The 22,791-nt window shown below is 34.3% G+C and overlaps 1 protein-coding gene across 1 annotated transcript in view; it reads left to right on the top strand.

Moving 5' to 3' along the window:
- The window catches only part of LOC140803293 (uncharacterized), a 28,156-nt gene extending 6,656 nt beyond the window's left edge, over positions 1–21,500 (top strand). The window contains exons 3-23 of the mRNA XM_073159103.1: positions 1,808–1,940; positions 3,601–3,776; positions 5,408–5,481; positions 5,668–5,703; positions 5,784–5,874; positions 6,053–6,112; positions 9,775–9,958; positions 10,979–11,172; positions 12,128–12,229; positions 13,498–13,608; positions 14,280–14,345; positions 14,451–14,549; positions 15,377–15,622; positions 15,795–15,899; positions 16,622–16,930; positions 17,046–17,233; positions 17,304–17,406; positions 17,479–17,624; positions 20,052–20,131; positions 20,256–20,431; positions 20,969–21,500. Coding sequence (XP_073015204.1) covers positions 1,808–1,940; positions 3,601–3,776; positions 5,408–5,481; positions 5,668–5,703; positions 5,784–5,874; positions 6,053–6,112; positions 9,775–9,958; positions 10,979–11,172; positions 12,128–12,229; positions 13,498–13,608; positions 14,280–14,345; positions 14,451–14,549; positions 15,377–15,622; positions 15,795–15,899; positions 16,622–16,930; positions 17,046–17,233; positions 17,304–17,406; positions 17,479–17,624; positions 20,052–20,131; positions 20,256–20,431; positions 20,969–21,358 — 3,069 coding nt within the window. The 3' untranslated portion in view covers positions 21,359–21,500. The remainder of the gene's footprint in view (positions 1–1,807; positions 1,941–3,600; positions 3,777–5,407; positions 5,482–5,667; positions 5,704–5,783; positions 5,875–6,052; positions 6,113–9,774; positions 9,959–10,978; positions 11,173–12,127; positions 12,230–13,497; positions 13,609–14,279; positions 14,346–14,450; positions 14,550–15,376; positions 15,623–15,794; positions 15,900–16,621; positions 16,931–17,045; positions 17,234–17,303; positions 17,407–17,478; positions 17,625–20,051; positions 20,132–20,255; positions 20,432–20,968) is intronic.
- Positions 21,501–22,791: the final 1,291 nt, after the last annotated feature.

Below are 22,791 nucleotides of genomic sequence, written 5' to 3'. Positions count from 1 at the left end.
AATCTTTGTATGGCCTTAAGCAGTCACCTCGTGCTTGGTTCCATCGATTTTCGAGTGATTGAAAGGAAATAGCAACACATAGGGTCAATCTTATCACACCTTGTTTGTCACACACTCGTAAGGAGACATAATCATTGTTCTTATCATTTATGTGACGACATTGTTCTCACTGGAAATTGCAACGAAAAGATGCTTCATGTCAAATCATTACTCTCAAAAGAATTTGAAATGAAGGATCTAGGACACCTCAAATATTTCTTTGGTATGGAAGCTGTTAGATCATCATTGGGGATTTCAATTTCTCAAGGAAAATGTGTGATGGACCATTCGAAGGAATCAGAAATGTTGGGTACAAACCAATAGATACACCAATGGATGCTACATCAAACTTGGAACAAACATGACGGCCCTTAGTGGATAAAGGCAGGTATCGAAGGCTAGTTGGCAAACTGATTTACCTTTCACATACTCGCCCTGATGTTGGATTTGCTGTTAGTGTCATCAGTCAATTTATGAACAACCCCACCAAAGATCATATGGAAACTGTGTATCGAGTCTTGAGATATCACAAAAGAAACGCGAGAAAAGGTTCCCATGTTGATAGAAGCTCTACATCAACTTATTGCACATTTGTGTGGGGAAATTTGGTGACTCGGAGAAGTAAGAAACAGTTTGTGGTACCACGCAACAGTGGTATATGTGAAGGAATTTGGCTGAAAAGGGTACTTAATGAACTGAAACTTGAAGGTTGTCAACCTTTAGAGGTACTATGCGACAATCAAGTAGCTAGGTGTATAGCGAAGAATCCGGTTCACCATGATAGGACAAAGCACATTGAAGTGGATAGACATTTTATAAGTGAAAAGATTGATGAGAAGATCATTGACCTCAACTTACAAGTGCAAGTATCGGACATATTAACTAAAGCTCTTCATCGACCTGTGTTTGAAGATTTAAGTTCCAAGCTGGGCATGATCAACTTGTATGACCAATCTTGAGGGGGAGCGTCGATTGACCATTATCTATTTAGTTGTTAGGATAAATACTTTGTATTTTAAATTCCTTATTAGATTTTGTTCACTAGATTAGGTTCTAGATTTGGCAGACTAGATCTGTAAAAGATGTATCATGTACTTCTTTTCTTTTTCATAGATCGATAATATTATTCAGATTCTCCCATCCCATGGCTTGTTTATTTTCTGCGACATAAGTCATCTATATTTGGCAATATAATTAAGGATGTAGCTGAACTTGGGTAGAGATGATGTATCTTCAAGAAATGATTTGTAGCAATGTGAGATGTAGATTCTGGTGATTGGAGGGGGCTTGCTTTGTCCACCATTGCGCAGACCTCCAAGATTGCTTTTGGTTTTTAGGTTCACGGAAGTATCTATAGTAGCTTATAGTTCAGCGTTGGCTTAAGCTACTGAGTTTACCGAAACCAATATTTTTCTGTTGTCAAATATCTGTTGACAAGGTTACATAGAAGTTTGATTAAGATTGAAAGTTATGAAGATTAGATTTCTAAGATATGAAGCCTTCTATTAAGGGTAATTTTTTTCTCGAGAGTGTTTTTATTTATTCTTACCTTTTCCGTTTTGTGCTATGGTTAAATTTCCAGATAACATTTACCATTGCTGGTGCCTGACTTATCGTGCTATCTTGTATTTTCCACTCTTGTTTGTGTGGTTGCTAGATTTTCATGTTAGTTCATATGTACATTTTAACTAAGCTTATGGTTCCAACTTAGGCTCAGAGAAACTTTCCTTGTTAATTGTTATTAATCACGGCTCTTGTTTTTTCGTAGGCCATTGCAATTGCAGGTTGTTTCTTGAAGGAAGGTTCCATCCTTGTTGTTTGCCCAGCAATTTTGAGACATTCATGGGCAGAAGAGTTGGAGCGCTGGTTTCCTTTTTGTACGCCTACTGATGTACACCTAGGTAACTTCTTCAGATTCATCATTTTATTTCGTCTTTTTTCTTTATTCGGTGATGCTGCTCGTGGTCTTCGAAATTGTTCTCATTTTTGTTTTCGTTTTGCATTCTTCACTTTTTCTTATTGAAATACATCTATGGCATAAGCTATTTGTCTTGATTGCATCCATGTATATTTAATGTAATTTATTTATTGTTTTTAACCATTTTTGTCTCATGCCTCCTCTCCCTCCCTCCCTCCCCCTCTCTCTCTCTCTCTCCCTCCCTCCCCCTCTCTCTCTCTCTCCCTCCCTCCCTCTCTCTCTCAAGAACTTGATTTTGTCGCTATGACAGGTAAGATTTCGTTATTTCTATGAAAATTATATTTTGTTTAATTGGTAAATTATACTATGGAAGTTTTAAAAGAAATCTGGATAAGAGAACATATGAGCAAACAACAATAGTATAACAAAATATAGAAGTGCAGAAAAAGACGAGATTTATTGAGGTCCAAAGGCAGTTTATGTTCCAACGTCTTCTTTTTCTCCACACCAAAAGAACTCACTAGAAGATTTGATTCTTCTGAATCATTTATAATCATTTCACAGCTTAAATTAATTGCAGACACTCAGACACCACATAGTAATTTTCTAAGCTCGAAATGCTCTAGATCCAATCAGATTAAGTAGAGTATTCCGTACAACAATTGAGTACTAGACCAAATTAATCACTTGAATAAATACAATGTATTTAATATCTATTGAGTTTTTATGTTCTTATGAACAAATTGTTCTTAAGCTGAGAGCGAGCTTGATTTCTTTGATGTACATTGTTTGGAAAACTTTGTATGCTCTTAGTATTGAAAGCTTTGTGAATTTTCTCATGATTAATATCATCTATCTTCAATCTCTTTACATAAATGTACCCTCCAACAGTAACAATTTAGACTGGGTAACATAATAATAATCTTTAGCCTAAATACTAGTTCATCAAATCTTTTGGTTGTTTTTGGATTTTGAGTGTTGGAGCAAGATTTGATCATGTTGCTTTGATGGGTCATGGATACTTGCTGGTGTATTATATTTGTAGTCTGATTCACTTCTTTTTTGAGTTAGCTGATCCAGTCGAGCTGTTACACTTGGCAGGCTTTTGTCTTGAATGATAACCTATTTCTTGCTTGGTCCATCCTTTGCCTTTGGCCTTTGCCATGAAAATAAATAGCTAATCGACTCACTTGGCACTACTGTTGTCACATCCAAATTTCTTAATACTTTTTAACTTTCTGCTTTTCTGGTCTCATTTGTCTTAGCCAGAGTACTTAATAAAATAACTCACTTTGCTTGAACTTCTTTATTGACTTGTTATGAGATTGTCTTAGCCGGATATTGTGAATTTAACTGATGTATGTTTCTCTTAGTCAGTTGAATTCATAATTGATATTGTCATCATTCCAAAACCTTTAAGATAATATCCAGCAGTTGTTTTACATGCAACTTGATATAAATATTTATGTATGCGGAAAATTGCACATTTTACAGTTTTTCATTTTTAAAAACTATGTTTTAGGCTAAGTTATTTTGTACTAATGGTTTAAAGTTGTTCATGACAATATTGTACTACTTTTTGCCTTCTCAAATTTGTTCTGTAAAGTTTGTTCAAGTCATGTTGCTTCCGTTTTCCCTGACAGTGTGTGGTCATCGAGACAACCCTGCACGTTTAGCTGAGCAACCAAGAGTTGTAGTGATTTCATACACAATGCTCCGCCGTCTGCAGAAAAGCATGTTGGAACAGGAATGGGCCACCTTGATAATCGATGAATCACATCATTTACGCTGCAGCAAAAAATCATTAGAAAAGGATGAGGTAAACTACATTCCAATTATGTTCTGTCTAATGATATATGTGAAGATTGAAGCGGGCTTGTATTGTGGTGGTGCTTTTTTCCACTTAAAATGTGGAAAACATGGAAACTCATTCTCAACCTTTAGCCATCTTGTATTCATGGCTGCCAACTTGAAGTATGTTGAATCTATGGGGTTTCTATTTATTCACATGTTTACTTCTGTTGTTTATGCGCTCTATGAGTTTTGCACATGTTCTTTACGAAATTGATATTCCAAAGGACATCTGTCTCTCCTCCTCCGACCTCTACTCGAGGAAGGAGGTCAATGAAATTTGATTTGTTAAATTCAGCATCATTCCTTCAATATGGGGTAGCTAGGTGTTGCATAGTGGGTAAGCATTGACTTCTACAGGGTCTGAGGGGAAGCAGTATAACAACTTGAAATGAGAGAGCTCCAGTACAAATAGATGGCATCTGCTTTAAAGATAATTTTATGTGAGAAGGATTGGCATAAAACAAATGCATATCGACTCCTATATAGTTGGATATGGCTTTTTTTTTTAAAACTTTTTCCTCAAAACATGTTTGTTTGGGTTAAACTTAATGTCGAAAAGCCTTTTGATGGATATAGAGAATAAGGTGTTTCATTTTGTACAAGATTGCAAAGCCATACTCTGTTATGGACTTAGGCTTGGGTGTTCTAGTGAATTTAGCAAGATGGCCCAAGTATTTCGAAGGCTCCTATGCTAAAGGTTTACAATAGAAGGATCCAAACAGGGGAAAATAATGAGTGCTCATGCAGTGGGGAGAGTAGGATAAATAAAGGGGAGTTTGTCATTGTTAGGGAGGATTTGAGTTGTGAAAACATTTCTAGCCCTGCTAGGGTAAGAGAGAGAAAATATATTCAGTTAGGATATTTTCCCTTCTCCTGGGGCCATCTTCTTGAGAAGGAATTTGGTCATTATCTTGTAAAAACTTACTGTTTGATTGATATAAAATTCCTTAATTTGTTTGCTGCAGTCGATTTTTCCTTTTTTTTTTACTGATATTATTTGGAAGCAAGTCTGGTTTTCCTATCATACCCATTCAAGTGTTTGTAAGTATAGTGGCATGTATACTGGATTGATTCGTTAAGTTTCTAGAAGGATTTGTTCATTTTATGGTCTTTGAGAACTGAGATGCATAATGAAGATAGCCAAGCTGAAGTTGGTTGAGACGGATAATCGTTTACTTGTTGGTTAGGTTAAATGAGGAAGAACTCAAGAATGAAGTTGGTTGAGACGGATAATCGTTTACTTGTTGGTTAGGTTAAATGAGGAAGAACTCAAGAAGGTGCATAATTAAGAATTATCTTCAGTGCATTAGTTTTTTTGTGTAATTAGATTTCTAGTGCATGTTTGTTTATAGAGGTTTAAAGGCGAATCTCATCTTCTTGGCAAAGTGACAATATCAGGAATCATAACCGATTTAAAAAAAGATGACAATTTTGCTACTTTAACTTGCAGCTTATTAGCCTAATTTTCTTTTGGCGAATCTTTCTGGTCTTTATATCCATTCCTTAAAAGATAGTTCTTTCTCAGGATTTTGCATTGTCAAATAACATTTACATTATTTTATTGAGTCAACACTCTTATTTCCCCTATTTTTCCAGCTAAAAGCTGTGCTTGATGTGGCTAAGAAGGTGAAGCACCTGATTCTACTATCTGGAACTCCTTCATTGTCAAGGTTGTTGAAATCATCTTTGCTTTTAATCAAATGTCTTAGTTATGTCAAACTTCTTATCTGATTTCTTTTGTGCTTATGGGATTTTATAATTTCATTCTCCTGGGTTGTGTGACTTTGAATGAGCACTAATATCTCAAATCTAAATGAAATCTCATTTCGTATTATTGTTTTCCTAGGTGATAATAGGCCTTATGACATTTTTCATCAGGTAAACATGTTATGGTAAGTTCTGAAGCATTTCTTATGCAGTGGATAGTTTTTGACGTTTCTAGCCTGTTGGTAATGCTTTATAATTACTGCAGGCCAGGTTTGCTTGGGCAGACCAAATATGAGTTTGCAAAAACTTACTGTTCTGTTAAATTTGTCAAGGGTAGCCAAGGAAATGTTTTTCAGGTAACTTTTGGGCTTGCTGTTACAACTGTTTATTTTTCTTTCAAGTGGCAGTCTAATTTTGCCTTCACCTAGCTTTTATCTGGCTATGATGTTGTTCGAGGCAAAATTGTATTCACTATTTTTACTCATTTGTATCACATTTTTAAGTACATTTTTGAGATCAATATATTTTTTGTAGGATTTTTCAAAGGGGATACGTTTGGAGGAATTGAATGTTTTACTGAAGGAAAGTGTCATGGTAATGCAATATGACTTCTCTTTTGGAAATTGATTTTTTCATTTTCAAGTTTTCAAAACTATTTTTTTTATAAGTTCACTGTACCACTATATAGATTATAGTTGATGGTGGTTGTTGCAAGAATTGTTTTAAAAAAATGACTATTCAACTCCGTAAGCAGATGCTACTTTTATGAAAGTTTTAAACACCAAAAAGAATCCAAATACCCATGCCAATCACTCAACCAAAGAGAAAGTGGGGTTTCTAGAATGCGCCATTTGTGTCACATTTAGATTACTTGGCTACTTGTTTTCTAGTCTTTGTAAGTTTCTTTTAACTAGAAAACTCAAACTAACAACTTTTATCGTAATAATCTAATTCCACTTTTGATTCAACAGTATGGCCTCAACAATGAAATTGTGTCGAATTGTCTAGTGCGTGAAAATGTGTATTTGTATCTATGGTGTGAATATGTGTAGATTTATTTTTTTGGTGTCAAATTGTTTATATATCTGAAATTGCTCAAACACTCTACCATAAGGTGAAGAGATGTCTAGTAACCCCTGGTTAAGAAGTTGTGGTGGTGGTGGGAATCAATATTAAATTGAAATTGTGACTAGTAGGAGAAACATGAAGAAGGTGAAGGATCTTGATAGGATCGGTTATCGTAACAAGAGTGTTTAGAAGGGGGGGTTGAATAAACACTTACAATTAAAATTGGTCTTTTCGAATATTTGAGTTCAGTTTGGTGACAAACTGAATCTCGGAATCTTGTTGGTCAATAACAATCAGTTAAGCTAGGTTAAACTAGAGTAGTTGCGGAAAATAACTGAATGAAAGATAGAATACGAAACTGAAAGAAATATGCAAGAGTTGTTTCTGGATGTTCGGAGAATTAAATTACTCCTACGTCACCCCTTCTATCACAAGGATAGGATATTCACTAAAAGGCTTTGATCAAGTACAACACTTGTACAGACCCACTTCAGTTTGGACTTACAACTGCCAAAACTGAAACTCTTAGTTCTACACAATATTCTTAATACGTAACTGATATTAGCACAGTTGAATTTAACAACTTTTAAAGAGTGCTAATAAGCTCAGATTGTAGCCTTGATTGCTACGAGTAATTCAAATGAAAGTGAGCTGAGATTTTGACAGAGTAACAGCAAGCTTAAGATTGAATGATCGTCTATCTGTCTTCTGCTGTTCTTCAGTTATATTTATACTTTCCTTTCAACGGTATCTTTGATATGTATTTGAATTCTAGTATCCGTTGAATGCCACTTCATCATTTGTTGGGCAATGTTCTCTTCATTGATTGTAATACGGCGTCTTAATTGCAGTAGCCGAAATACGTTGTTCTATGCTGTAATGATTGAAGTGCGGCTTTCCATATTCACTTGCTTTTTACTATGTTATTTTGTCGGTTGAATGTTCTTTCCCGAGAACCATTCAGTTGAGATCAGTTTTGACTGAAACTTATGCGGCTGAGTATATTAACTGATCGGTTTCCAACTGATCAGTTTTCTTCATTTGTTCAGCTGGTTCTAATTATTCAGTTGTCTTCATAATTCAGTTAGTTTCTTCAGTTTGTCAAACTCCGAAATTTGGTTTCCAACATATTAGATACTGAATTGGCAAATGATTACAAGAGAATATAGTGTAGTTGACGAATTAATAACGCTGCCCAAAAACAATTCATTGGCTTGATATAAGAAAAATGTTAGTCTCAAAGCATATGATAAAAAGCTTTAATGTTGTCCATGAGGTCTACAAACCATACTGTGTATGGTAGGTGTTAAAATTATTATTAGAGCCAATCTATGCTCGATGAGTTTCAAGGTGATAAGATTATGGACTTAGACCCAACTCAACCTCAAAACTAGTTTAAGGAGGTATGATTGTCAAAGTCCATATATAGTAACACACTTTCCTCACACTCAGGAATGAACTTCTGGAACATGAAGTTTGCAATACGTTAACAAATGACCTATTAGGGAAGTCTAACACATAACGATGCGTCTGAGCTTTAATACCATATATAAGTGAAAAAAACATATTTTTCATAAAATATGAGGGCACAATACACCTTTTAAATAGACTACAAGGCTTACAACAAACTCCGAAGAATCAGAAATCAAATATTACCCTATCTAATTTAAAAATGTTAAATTATCTTATCAAATCAAAACTGAATTATATAAGATCTTGGATTGTGGCTTTGGGCAGATTGCAAACATGTGACAGTTTACTGAAGAGACAACCAAGTAATGTTCTATGCCCACAGTGGTGCAGCTTATGCAAGCAAAGTGAGGAAAATCAAGACCATCTGCTGATACATTGTTCTTTCACGAGACACATTTGGATCAAGGTTATGCGACACCTGGGATTCGAGTGGATTTTTCCAGAATCTTCTAGAGATATGTTTGTCATGGAGAACGGAATCCTCACTGAAAGGGGAAATAGACTTTTCTGGTACATCATTGTACATTGCACCTTTTGGACGACATGGATAGAGCGCAACAACAGAATTTTCAGCGACAAAGAAGACTCGGTGGAGGAATTATGGGAGAAGCTAAGATTCAGAGTAGCAAAATGGACGACTAGTGTGTCGGTGTTTCAACATTTACTTTTATCCGACCTAGTTAGGGATTGATGTTTTATTTACTTATGAACTTGTTCTAGTTAGTTAATCAGTGGATGGACTGTGGATTGCTCATCCACTGGCTTTGCAATTTCAATCATTATTACTATAATAAGTTTCTAGTTTCCGATAAAAACAATGATATAAGATAATATTAAATATTACTATAATATCTAATTATCTTATTCTACACTGCAATTATTTTGAGTAGTAGTGCTGGGAAGCAACAATTATTCCTGTATCTACACGTCTCTGTCTATGTGGCACAAAGATAAAAAATTTATTCACATTTTTTTTTGCGTTGGAAAGACTAGAATTGCAATTTTTTTATTTGTTTTAGTTTTTAGTAAAATAACTAGCGCTTGATCTAATAAATCTATATCATATGGGGCCTTCAGCATCGTGGTTTCTGTAGCTAGCTGAAGTTACTTTTATGTACAATAAATATTACCACCAGTTTCACGGGGTTAAATTAAATTTATAATCGGTCTTTTGACTCTTTTTTTTTGTCAAATCAAGAATAGGTAATATGAGACTTTCAGTTGGTTAAAGTTTTCTTCGTTTTTCATACGTTAGAAGTAGATAATATATGGAGAAATAGTTTTATTGTTTATGTGTAATAAATTGGAGGTGAAAATCTTACTATGATTGAAATGCGGAATGCTGGAAGGAAATAATCATATTAAAATCCAAGCATTATGGAATCCTAAAAAACCGATAAGTCTCCCTCCAACACGGAAGAGTTAGCATATGGATTCTAGCTATATGAAACAATATTAATTTTTGGTATTTTTCCTATTTGTGCAATAGAATTTACACACAACGCTAAAGAATATCCAGTTTTTTGGTGTTTTCAAAGTATAGATGACTGACTTAAATTTACAAATTTAATCGATAAAATGGGCAATCAAATTTAGTGATGGGTAATTTGGATTTTGGATACAATCTATTCATACAAATTTTAATATTTTTTCTGCTATTCTTTGCAATATAACATACTCTTCTAATATTTGTTTCTTTTGCGACTACGCTACAGATAAGGCGCTTAAAGGAGCATGTTTTGCTGCAGTTACCTCCCAAACGCCGACAAATTATAAAATTAATTTTGAAAAGATCAGATATTAGTTTGGCAATGGCAACTTTAGGGCTGGAAGATGTTAATGTTTCTGCAGATAGTGTTGTTGAAAATGCACTGCCTGACATATCTGATGAAGATCAAGGTATTGATTGATGCCTTTTCAATTTAAATTTTTTTTGGTCAGAACCTGGCTAATGAGATTGGCTGTCGAATTGTAGGTGATTAAATCAATGTTGAAAATTAAGATAATATTTTGCTTATAGTTTGTTCTTTCCTGCAATCAACAATTATTGGGTTGTGTTATTGACCCTAGGCAAAATATTCTGTTTTTGGAAGTTAATTTGAACTTGTCTTCTCATCTGATATCTGTGTTTGTCTTGGTCCAATTATGTGGGTCCATTAACCATAATGTCAACATGAATTTTTGTGAACTAGTGTTCCTGCTCAGCTATTTTGGATTTACTTTGTTGTTTTATTCATTTTTCTTATTTGAGTTAGTATGCCGAGCTCTATATTTCTGATAATCTTTTGAGAGATTTCAGGCATGACTGTGATAAATTTTATAGTTTCGACATGATATATGAGTCCACAATCATGAAAAATGTTCTTCAAACTGTGTAACTGAGTATTTATTTTTGCCAACCTCGGTGGCTTTATGGTGCTTTTCTCTCCTGAACTGGAAATGAAGCTCGGGTACACTAATTTATTTAGTTTGTTGGTACGATTTTTGAAGAAAAAATCTAATTTCAAATAATCCGTGTAAGATTCCTTAATCAGAGCTTTGTGATTTTAAATTTAACTAGCTTCTGACATGCTGATATCATGATATCAGTATGACAGTCGACAAGATTATAATGAATTTTGTTGCCCCACAGTCACAACTTAAAATTTCAACAATCCAAGACAGGAGTGGTTGTAAATCGGCAGAATACTCTAGATGCTTCATTATGCTCCTAATCTCTCATGAATGACTTAACAGTGGAATATGCTGAAACTTGTCAAGCTTTTGTGATCTCCACTCTCAGTCTCGTTCGGATATTTTATGGATAGCAAAAATGAAAACACTGATAACGAACTGAGTTCTGGGAATGTGTTGAATTATATTTCACTTCAGATATGTTTCAGTAGTTTATGCATTTAAATGAAACCCATGTCTACGCAGATAGTGAAATGAATAAAATTTTGTCTACGAAGCTCTCAGCACTAGGTATTGCCAAACTACCTGGATTCTTTGAGTGGCTGTCTCTACATCCAATCATGACTGAGTTAGATGAAGTGGAAAATAATGAAGGAAGTTCGAGTTCTCACAAAATGATAATATTTGCTTTTCATCATAAGGTGCTCGATGGAGTGCAGGTGAGATTTCTTACTTTCTAATTTTGAGAAGTTGTGCCTGTGAGTTTTTTGCTCGATACGTCAGCTATGCTTTTGTACTTGAAAAATAATTTGTTATTATCTGCTTCCTGTAATTCATGTCGCTTTTGATACTTGTGGAGTATGTTACGTTTTTCCTTTTTATATGCTTCTTGTAAGTTGGAATTTTTACCCAGTTCGAGTCTTTTGTGTCATTCTATTAGTGGCTGAGACAATTTTAAATTATTCTCTAGTTTTCTGTCTATTTTGCTATTTCTTAAAATTTTTTAGTTGGTACCCTGGTGGTTTAAGACTGCTTCTGATCATTAAGTAGAGGAGGACCTTTTGCACCCACCAAACCCTCATGGTCTCCTCTATATCTGCAAAGCTCGAAAGCATCCTTAGTTTCATATATGAAAATATTTGATTCATTATCAGTATTTTGGCACTTATTTTACAATAACACAAATGTTGGATAGGTTTTACTAGTATTTGGACACGTGAGTGAATACTTTAGGATACGCGGATTAGTTTTGCATGTATGGACTACGAATTTTTATAGTATCACCATAATAAGTCAGTGTTGAGATGGTCTTGGGTTGTTTTACATTTAATATTGTAAATTGTCTAAGTGTTGCGTTTATTATGTTAAAAAATGTTTCTGGTTGTAGTATGATACATACGCATTTCATTATTTTGATTGTTTTTTTGATCATTTATCAAGCCTGAAAGTTGGTGGCTTTATGAATTGTCTAACATGCAGGTTCTCTCTCTCATTGATTCTCAATCTTCATGTGAACAGCACAGTAGAACAATTTTTCTGTGTTTGTTCCATTGGGTTCCGCATTTGCCATTACCTGGTGGTTTTACAATAAATATACTTTATTTGCTGGCTTATTTGTATGATATTTTATTTGAATATATAATATGGATGTTCTTTCTGATGTCTGATACACAGGCGTTTATATGCGAGAAAGGAATTCAATTTGTTCGCATTGATTGCACAATAACTGGTGGCGACAGGCAGGCAGCTATTCACTCCTTTCAGTTGTCAAAAGAGGTTTTTTTGTTCTCTTCAACACTGCTCCTTCCATATCTTAGATTCCAGTTTTATGCTTGTGATACACTTCCTAAATTTGGTTTTGCTTTCCTGATGATTATTAAAACTGAATTGTGCTTTAGAAATTTTGATGTTATATTCCTGTTGAATTTAAACTGTAATCCCATTATCAATGGCATAACTTTTGGCCAAATTTTAAATAAAGTATAAGAGAGTTGTACGAAAAGATTTTGAGATTTATATATGAGGCACAGAATTATGAACAAATGTCCAAAATGGGTGGAAGAAATCTCTCACATGCAGCACAATAAATTTAAATTCAAAGCTATATGCCTATATCTAATATAGATACTACAAAATATCGATTACAATAAATGTAAATAAAAAATTATATCCATTGGACTAAATTGAATTGAAGACATGCATATGAATTGAAGTGTTCAGCTTGAAACCAAAAGGTCTCTAGCCTTCATCACATGGAAGGCTAATCAACAATTCATAAAGTAGGAACTATGAATGACATATCTGAGTATCTGATCTATACTTCTATACGCATGTATATGCTTTGCATATAATTTCAATGCTTAAACTTATGCGAATGATCATTGTTCATACACAAAATGGAAATTTAAGTACATAAATATAAGGAATACACGAATGACTCATGCTATTTTAAGCATACGAAATTTACCTTCCTGATACCAATCTCAAAGTAAGCGTGTGGAATCAAACTTCCTGATGCCAATCTCAAAAGCCTAGTCCATTTAATCTGTGAACTTAAAATGAATGAAGTATTTGAACATGGTGAGTTTGGACTGAGGGATAAGTAACTGCTGCAAGGCTCCGATGGCATGGGTGGTATAATGTTGGCATCATTGGAATTCATTCCAATGAACTCAATCATACTGTTTGGATATCTGGCTTTGACCTGCAAAGATGACAGCAAGAGGGAACAAAATAGATGTGCCTTAAAATAAGAATTAAAAGACTTATTGGAATATTTCTTGAAATCATGGGACCGTATCCCATAATATATGCCGAATAGAATTTAGATCCGAAAGTAAAATAGCAACTTATCTGATCCCTAACCAACTTTGATGTGATATTTTTATGGTTTCCTAGTTCATTCACTTCTTTGCTGACTTGGCTGAAGGACTAATGAAGTGAATTCATGAAAGAGCCAGTAAAATATATGCTGCAACTCCCGTTCTATAGATTGAGTTCTTTCAGTTCACCTAGTGACAACAAATTTGCTTGAATTTTGATAGGTTAAAATTGCATTAGTTGGCATTCGTGCTGGAGGCTCCGGACTTAACCTAACATCAGCTGACAATGTCGTGTTCTTGGAATTGCCGACAAGACCCGGTGAAATTCAACAGGTGCCTTCGACTGTCTAATTTCTGCACCCTCCTCCTAAGAAGTCCATGAACGTTATATAAATCCAACTATGGTTATTACCAAATTTAATTGAGGAGTTATCTGTTTGTCTAGATTCATTTTTCTTTAAAGTCCTTAATTTCTTAAAAGAGCAGTGAATTATGAATTCTATTAACCATGATTTTATTCAGTAAATCATGAATTTTTTTATTTCAACATATTATTGGCACTTTATTTTAAATATTAATCTGGAACTTTTTTGTGAGACGATCAAACATCGTGTTTGGATCAATCAGTTACTCTTATGAAACATGGATCTTGAATAGCAATGATTCATATTTGATCCAACCTCCCTATGCATTCAAATAGTCATAGTTTTTTGCACAGGAAATTTTGTTCATTTTTTATCTTTTGCTGTCATTTTGGTGGAGGGGATAATATAGATGTTTCAAAATTTCTATTTCTCCTTGTGTAGGTCATTATGTTTATTGTCTATATTGCACTATACCAGTGCTTTGGTTTATTTAATGAGAAGTTTATGTTGCCTGTTTCAAGGTAGCTCCACACACAAGTTTTAAGTTGTAATATTTGAATCACATAGAGATGCATTCTACAAAAACTTAGTCAATTAGTTATTTCATGATGCTTATGGTAATCATTCAAATGTCTGAAGGCTGAAGATCGAGCTCATAGACATGGGCAAAAGAGATTGGTGAACATATACATTTTCTGTGCAAAGGTGCCTCAGAAAATTTTTTGTTTCCTCTGCTCCTGCATTTACTCCAGAATGGAATGTGCAGCTTTTAAACTATTTTCTCTATGTTTTATTCTTTTCATCCTTCAGGATACTTCTGATGAGTTACATTGGCAGCGGTTGAATACAAGTTTACTTAGAGTTTCATCTATTGTGAATGGGAAACATGATGCAATACAGGAAATAGAGGTATTATATATATATATATATATATATATATATATATATATGAAACATAATTTATACATTTGATCATTATATACAAACATAATTTATACATTTGATCATTATTTACAAGCACTCATGTATGCAGTTATGTCATAGCTGCTTTTCTGAATGTAATTTTTAAAGGGTTACTCAATTGTTTTAGTGAGATTTGACCAGAAAAGTAGACTGGTAATTCAATTTACATAATTGAATTATATCAATTAGCAGGAGGGAGTTTACCTGAATTAAACTATGATCAGTAGCTTTATGTGAAAAATCAAATTTGTTATTTCTAGATAACCCAAGCCTTTGTTTTCAGATTTTTTGTTTGTTGAGTAAGATATGCAAATCTGCAAGAGGACTGCAGAAACAATGAAACATTATCAGTTATTAAATACAAATTTGTTTTTGCTTGGAACCTGCATAGTTGTGAACTGTTTTTCTGGACTCTTACAAACTCTGTGGCGGACTTCAGTATTAATCTTGTGGATGATGCTTTACTCCAATATTTGGCTTAGATCAGGACCTTTTCTCTACTACTACTTCTTCTTCCTCTTCTTCTTCTTCTTCTTCTTCTTCTTCTTTCCATTTCATTTCTTTCTTTATTCCGTTATTTTTAATATTTACAAGGCTATTTGTTGGACATATCTGTATATGATACGGATATCATGATCTTAATTTCCTTTTGGACCTCTACATGGAAAGGCTTGTACTTAATTTTTTAAATCTGCGTTTTGCCCCCTCAGTTCTGTCTTTGAAGTTTGAGGAGCTCTATACATCCAAGCTTTATTTGTGTCCTTGTTACACAGGTTGAGAGTGTTTCTTATCTTGAGACTGCCTGTAAAACAAGTGAGAAAAGCAAGCAATTAATGCCTGGGAAGATAGAAAATGAGGATAGACCTGTAGAAAAGATCATGAAATCCCATACTGCTTGCACTGATCAAGATTCACAGTCTGAAAAGGCATCCAGTGACTTGCATGTACCCGTGGATAAGTGTGGTGGTGAACAATATCACACTGCTATTTCATCAATTAGGGACAAGCATTGTTATGAGGTAGTTCATTGTTGGCTTCTTAATTGGATTTTCTTCAAACCTAGCTCTTGACTATATGTTCCTTGTTCTCTTTTCATTGGGATCATCTATTTAACATCGTCTATTGCTTAAGAATTTTGTGATTTAATCACTTTTGTAATGATTGCTTGAGTTTATCCAACGCGGATTCTAGGTTGAAGGTTTGTTCAATGAAACCACGTTAACTAACGCTGGATGCATCAATGAAGTCGATATTGGAGCTAATAGTTCTATCCAATCAACTGCTCTCCGTTTTGAGGTAATTTACGGAGTTTTGCTTCACTGGATGTTATAGATGTGAAGATCTTTTAAGGGAAAAACTTATATTTTTATCATTCCAAAGAAGTATAATAGTATATATATGGTGGAAGTAGCTTATCTATATTCTATGTAGAAAATTTGCAACAATCTTTTCTCACTACACAGCTAAAAAAATCTCTCAACCAATAAAGAAAATCTACTTAAAACAGAATATCTGTTAGGATTCATGTTTACGATTCTCCCTCTCAAGCACGAGAATGAATCTTGTCCATTCCGAACTTGGATGTAATGATTGTTGAGTCCCTTTTGAAAGCATGTTAGCCGAATGCTCATTATTCGACAGTATGGGAATACTGAGTTCCTAACTGCTCTCTGGAGGTGAATACCATTGCATTTCACTTTTTTAGCATACATTTATGTGAGAGTTTGACTGATGACCTGTTACTAGGTAAACCTTAAACCTTCATAGTAACAATTTTTTTCCCACACACATATGGATAGCAAAGTTTGAATTTTAGGTGGACTATTAGCAGAGGTTAGTTTATTCATCGATCATGTTATTTACATGTTTCAACTTATAAGTTCCTTAGCTAGGACATTTGTTGAGGAATGCTTATTGTCCATAATAAAATGATGGCAATGTAACTTAAACTCGCACACAAACACATATTGTAGATTTATAGAAGCTTTTGTTTCTTCTTGAAGTTTTTATCTGTTCAGGTTAGCAAGTATACTGGAAGGATCCACTTGTATTCTTGCATCGCAGGAGCAGACTCTAGACCAAGGCCAATTTTTGAAAATTTCCGGCCAGAGGAAGTTGAGTGCCGCCCACTTGCAAATGATGTTGATAAAATCTCTGATAAATCTATCAAGGATGATTCACTGTACAGAGGAGCTCTTCTGGAATTCATTAACGAATGGAAGAAGCTGAGGCCTATTGAGAAGAAGAAATTGATCAACAAGCCCTTACAACTCCCACTGTCTTGTGAATTATGTTATTTAAACGAAAGCATTAATCATAATGATGAGGTATGTATGTAGATCGTAGAACTTATCTTAGATGTCTTACCATCAAGTTATTGCCATTCAATTGTGTGCGTGCTATGTGGTAATGTTTGTTTCATTATTGTTTTTCATTTCTCAGGGACTATTGAGAGGCGGAAGTAGAAGGCGTAAAACACCTATGGATGAGATCAGCCATTCGTTACCCTCAAATGCGTCCCGGAGAAAAGTTAATCTCTCTAGTGGTAATGGCCAGAAAGAGCAACTTTATACGCAGGGTTGGTCCAACATGGATGAACCACTCTGCAAGTTGTGTCAGACTCCTTGCAAGTAGGTCTGGTTCGCTTTTTCTTTTGTTGGCGAAACATGGAATGAGGTTCTGATCAGTTCTTGGTTGCAGGAATAAATACTCAAAATCGCCTCAATTCTTTGAGGACCTTTTTTGCAATTTGAATTGCTTTGAAGAATATCGCTCACGAACTAGCAGCAGATTTCTTCGCGAGGTTTGAAAAAGAACCATGTCTGATTGCTTATTATTTCTTATGTAAATCAAGTTAACATTATGAGGTTTGTAGGGTCTTTTCCAAATTGAGAATGGAATGTGCACGAATTGCCAATTAGATTGTCGTCGACTTGTTGAAAACTTAAGACTTCTATCACTTGAAAAGAGGTCAATGTATATCAAGCAAGTGGCTCCAAAAATAGCAGATCACAAAAAATTGTAAGTTATTCTTACTCGAAAAAAACACCGGTATATGTCATATCTTTTTACATTTTTATTATAGTATTCGTTACATATATATTAGCTTTATTTCCTATTTGAAATTACTTTATGTTATCCCCGTTAAAATAAAATTCGTTCTGAGAAGAATTTCAATTTCACTTCGAATTCTTTCTTCCACTTCCGGGCTTCGAGTTCTAAACCCTACAGAGTGGAGAGTTCATTCTCGGCATCCCCATCCTTTTTCTTTTCTTCCACATTTTTCCTTAAGTTTTTTCTTCAACACTATACTTGTTGATTTAAATCTTTTTTTTCCCTCTCAAAATTGAAAGCTCGGGATGACATTCTTATCAAAGAAACTAATTTCTATGTTTTAGAAGTGATGGATGAAGATATATTAGAGGTTGACTAATATGGTGGTGAAGGAGCGAGTGATGAATTGGATTAATTATTTTCTCATCTTTTTAGCCGCTGCAAGAATTTAGCCCCCCGTTGCTTGTAAAGTTCTCGTGCTGAAGAAACTGTCTTACTTGGACACCAGATTTTGTAATTTTTCCAATCTCGATAGAGTGCCCCTTAATTAATCAATATTTATCTATATTTGTTTATTTTAAAAGTGTGAGTTTGAATTGTTTATTTACTAAATTAATTATCTATACTTTTAGTTCTATACTTATACTATATAATTAAAATGGAGAACTCTATTGGTGAAGTCTAAATGAAAGTTACAATTGTGTTATCATCTAACCCCGCTCCAAAAGCTAGTAAGGTGGAAGATTGTCCAATTCTATATACAACTCTCAAAGACTTAATTCAGTCGATATGAGATAAGTAAGAACCTATGTAGCACGGATACCTTGAATTTTTTTTTTGAAGTATTGAATACTTATACGACACGGATACGGATACGGATACGACACGCAGATACGCATTTCGGATACCTCAAAATCCGTATCGTTGACTTTGTTTAGGGTTGACCAGCCGTATACGTTTTGGACACGGCGAGGACACGCCATGGATATGGCGTTGATACGTTTTTCGGATACGTTTGGGCAAAATTGCAAATATTTAAAAGTTTTAGGGGCTAATTAAAAAAATAAATTTCTAGGGACTTAAAGGAAAATAATTTTAAAAAAATTGGGCTGGGCTTTTAAATCCCTAAATACATTTGTTCATCTCTTTCATTCCATTTCTGCTCAAGCGGCTCTCAATTCAATCGATATGGATATTTGATTTCTTTTTACTTGCTTAAGATGGATTTTGTATTTAATATTTTGTACTTAAGATATTATGATTAATGAAATATTACATCTATCTCTATAATTTTTACTTTTCAATACTAAATTTATATATTATAGTTATATATATTTTAATGATTGTCGTATCCTAGCCGTATCGTGTCTTATATTTTCAAAATTTGACGCGTCGCCGTATCCGTATCGTATTCGATACGATACTCGTACCCGTATCCATGCAACATAGATAAGAACTCTCCTCGCGCCAAAGAATTCTATAAGGAAGTGGCCTTGCCAATTGTGTATAGTGGACACGAGCGGTTCGACAAGGGCCACTCAAGCAGAAAGGGGAGGACGGAAAGTCCTTCTCCACAACCATTGAAGAGGCTGTGGTGGCTTGGCTCCTTTCATTTAGAGTTGTTTAAAACGGATGGACCAGTCATCACGTGAGAGGGGAGTGTAGCGCTCTAATTCAAGCTTTAAAGCAAGAAAGACCTCTTCCCCGGGAGCGGATTCCCCACCGGGAGGGGGACAGGAGACGCCGAGACGGCCATCTCTAGGCTTCATTTTCCGACTGTCTGACTGATTAACAATAATAATAATAATAATAATAATAATAATAATAAAGTGGAAGACACTAGTGCAACACATGCACCGTATAGTTAAATTAATTAATTAAATTATTTAAGGGTTATATTTGTCATTCTCTGGGTGTTTTGCTGATTAATAATAATAATAATAAATAAATAAATAATAAAGTGGAAGGCATTAATGCATTATATGCACCACATAAAAAATAAGCCATGCACACACGTTCCATGTTTGGACATGATTATCTTGGTGGCTTGTGCTGACTTGGAGTTTTGCTGGTTTTTCTGTGCATTGTTTTAACATTTATGTAGATTTATTCTCAATCTGAGATTCTGAATGAAGTGCAAGAGTGGATTAAATGACTGGATAGTGTTGTTATGCATAAGCAAATGACTGTGAGGTTCATGATATGTTTGGTGTGCGGTGTGCCTCAAACAAAAGCTTGTAGCCCCTTCCATTTCTTTATCCATTTGTGGAGTAGATGATTTTAGGGTGCCAGGAAAACTATGTTGTTTCAATTGTTTAGAACCGGTACGAGAGCTATGCATCTGTTGTATTTCAATCTGTCTTTAGAATCAAGTTTTTGTTTGGAATTTTACAGACTGGACAAGCTTGTTCATGACCCAATAGAAGGCAACGCTTGGCATGCAGACCACATCATACCCGTGTATAAAGGGGGAGGTTCGTGCCTTATTTTGTTTTTTTCTGAAAATATCGATGCTATTTGAAGAATGAACTCAAGTTTCCAATGCATGAACAAAATAACACCTTTGATTTGATGAATTCTCTTTATTGAGTTCTCCAGGTGAATGCAAACTAGAGAACATGAGGACCCTTTGTGTTGCTTGTCATGCTGCTGTTACTACTGCACAATGTGCAGAACGGCGTATTGCTAGAAACAAGGCTAAGAAACAACTCAAAGACATCATGAATGGCCTCACAGATGCCAACAAATCTTGGCATATCAATAATGTAGTACAGGTTGTGTGCTAGTCCAACTAAAATAAGGTCTTTTTTGTTGACAAGTGTTTACTGGTCGATGATATCATAGAAACCATTTTCATGCTGTTGAAAGTTTAGCTCGACTCTCAAAAGATGTACACGATAAATCAGAAAACAGAGTATAATGTGACAAATGATCTATACTCATCTTGATGAATTTTAGGATTTGCATTTTCTTTTATTTGGTAGTTAGTTCTGCTATATCGTGATCAATCAGTATTCAGGGTAGAAAAATTGGTACCAAAATTTTGTGTTCAGTGTGTTATATTTCGTCGATCAGAGTTCAACTTTTATGATATCATAATTGCAAGCTTCATGTGTTCAACACCTTGTCATGATCTGAATGCCTGCCTTAAAAACAAGTACCAATAGTTTGTTCGTTCATTATGGTATGTTTCTCGCAGGTTTTAAATTCTCTCTTCTAATTTGCAAGCTCCATGTGCTTTATTACCTTGCCATGATCTTGAATGCCCGCCTTATTTAGAATAAAATATTTTGTGCTCATTTTGTCTACAGGACTCTGATTTAAGGTTCCAACATAACAACATAGAGCATGATCTACTTATCAATATTCCTGGAAGTGCATATTCTGGAGCAAATGTGAAAGTAACCAAGGACGAAAATCTAGTGAAAGAACTACTTGATAATCGTTGTTCACAAGTCATCTGCCCTGTGAATGGTGACTTTACTCGAGTTCTTGACAAGAAAGGACAGTGCCAAGAATCCGAAAATCCCTGTGATCCATCAGAATTCGTACAAGTTCATTGCAATGTAGAATCTGAAGTGATAACGGGTAAAAAAGGGATTGAAGAACATGAGAAACTGTCTGTTTCTGCACAACTATCTTTTCTAAAAGATGCAGCCCTGGAAGTTGCGAAAATTGAAAAAGACGACGAAAAATCTTGAACTATCAAGATTTTTTTTTACATGGTTGTGGTTAGAATTTCACTCGTTTATCTGTCATTCTGTTGTAATTTGTTTAATGTAAGAATAGAAGACACTTCCATTCTTTGAACCAACCTTGATGCTGAGTTTGGAAAAAATTAATTTTTTAATTTATTTCGGTTAAACCGAATTAACCGATCGAATCGAGCCAATTCGAAAATTCGATTCGGTTATTTCGGAAATTCGGTTTTCAAAATAAAAAAATCGGTTATATCGGTTACGGTTTTCAAAATTTTGAAATCGGTTAACCGAATTAACCGATAAAAAAATATTATTATTTAATAAAAAAATTTATTTATCAATTTTTATAAATATTTTAATTTTTTATTTTAAAATCGATATAATATGTATTAATTGTGTTCAAATAAAACTTATACATTTGTAATATGTGTGATTTTATGTTTTTATGCATTTGTGTAAACTATAGTGTTAAAAAAAATTACATATATAATTAAAGTTAAATTACAATTTTTTAAAATTAATCGGTAATTCGGTCACAGACTGAATTAATCGATTTTAATTCGGTTCGGTTTTCATCGGTTATGAAAATTAATTTGGTCGGTTCGGTTATGGCTAAATATTTCGGTTCGGTTCGGTTATGGCTAATTCGGTTCGGTCGGTAACCGAATTAACCGAATGCTCATCCCTAATGAGCGGGACATCTATTCAGGAAACAAGATGTCTTCGCATGTGGAGGCTATTGGGACTTGCTGCCTTATATTGGATAGTGGTTTTATTTTAAAATTGGAAAAGATATTTTATGTTCTTAGTTTTTCTAAGAATTTATTTTGGTTTCAAATCTTGTACCATTTGGTTATTCATTTTAGTTTTTGGATAGATCAATAAATTTATTTTATAAATCAAATATTGTTGGAAATTATACAATGATTGATGTTCTTTTCTTTATTTCTTTACAAAATAATAACATCACTATGGATGTTCAGAGATGTATTAAAATATGTGTTATAAATGAAGATTATTCTATATTGTGGCACAAGAGATTGAGACACATCTCCATAGAGAGGGTTAAAAGATTAGTGAATGATGGAGAACTTAGTACTTTAGATTTTATTGATTTGAGACCTGTGTGGACTGCATAAAGGGAAAGCGGACCAATAATTTTGAAAAGGATACCAAGAGGAGAACAGAAATATTAGAAATCATACCTTCAGATATTTGTTGTCCAGATATGGACATACAAAGTCCGAAATATTTCATTTCTTTCAATGATGATTACTAATGATACATGTATATCTACATGTTTCATAACAAAAACGAAGCACTTGAAGTCTTTAAGGTTTTTAAGGCTGAAGTGGAGAAGTAATGTGATAAACAAATTAAGATCGTGAGAACTGGTAGATGTGGAGAATATTATAGTAGATACACTGAGAAAG

Source organism: Primulina eburnea, chromosome 10, assembly GCF_022965805.1.
Source record: "Primulina eburnea isolate SZY01 chromosome 10, ASM2296580v1, whole genome shotgun sequence".
NCBI lineage: Eukaryota > Viridiplantae > Streptophyta > Magnoliopsida > Lamiales > Gesneriaceae > Primulina > Primulina eburnea.
The sequence above is the reverse complement of the archived record's forward strand: the minus strand, read 5'-3'. Positions and strand labels throughout refer to the sequence as shown.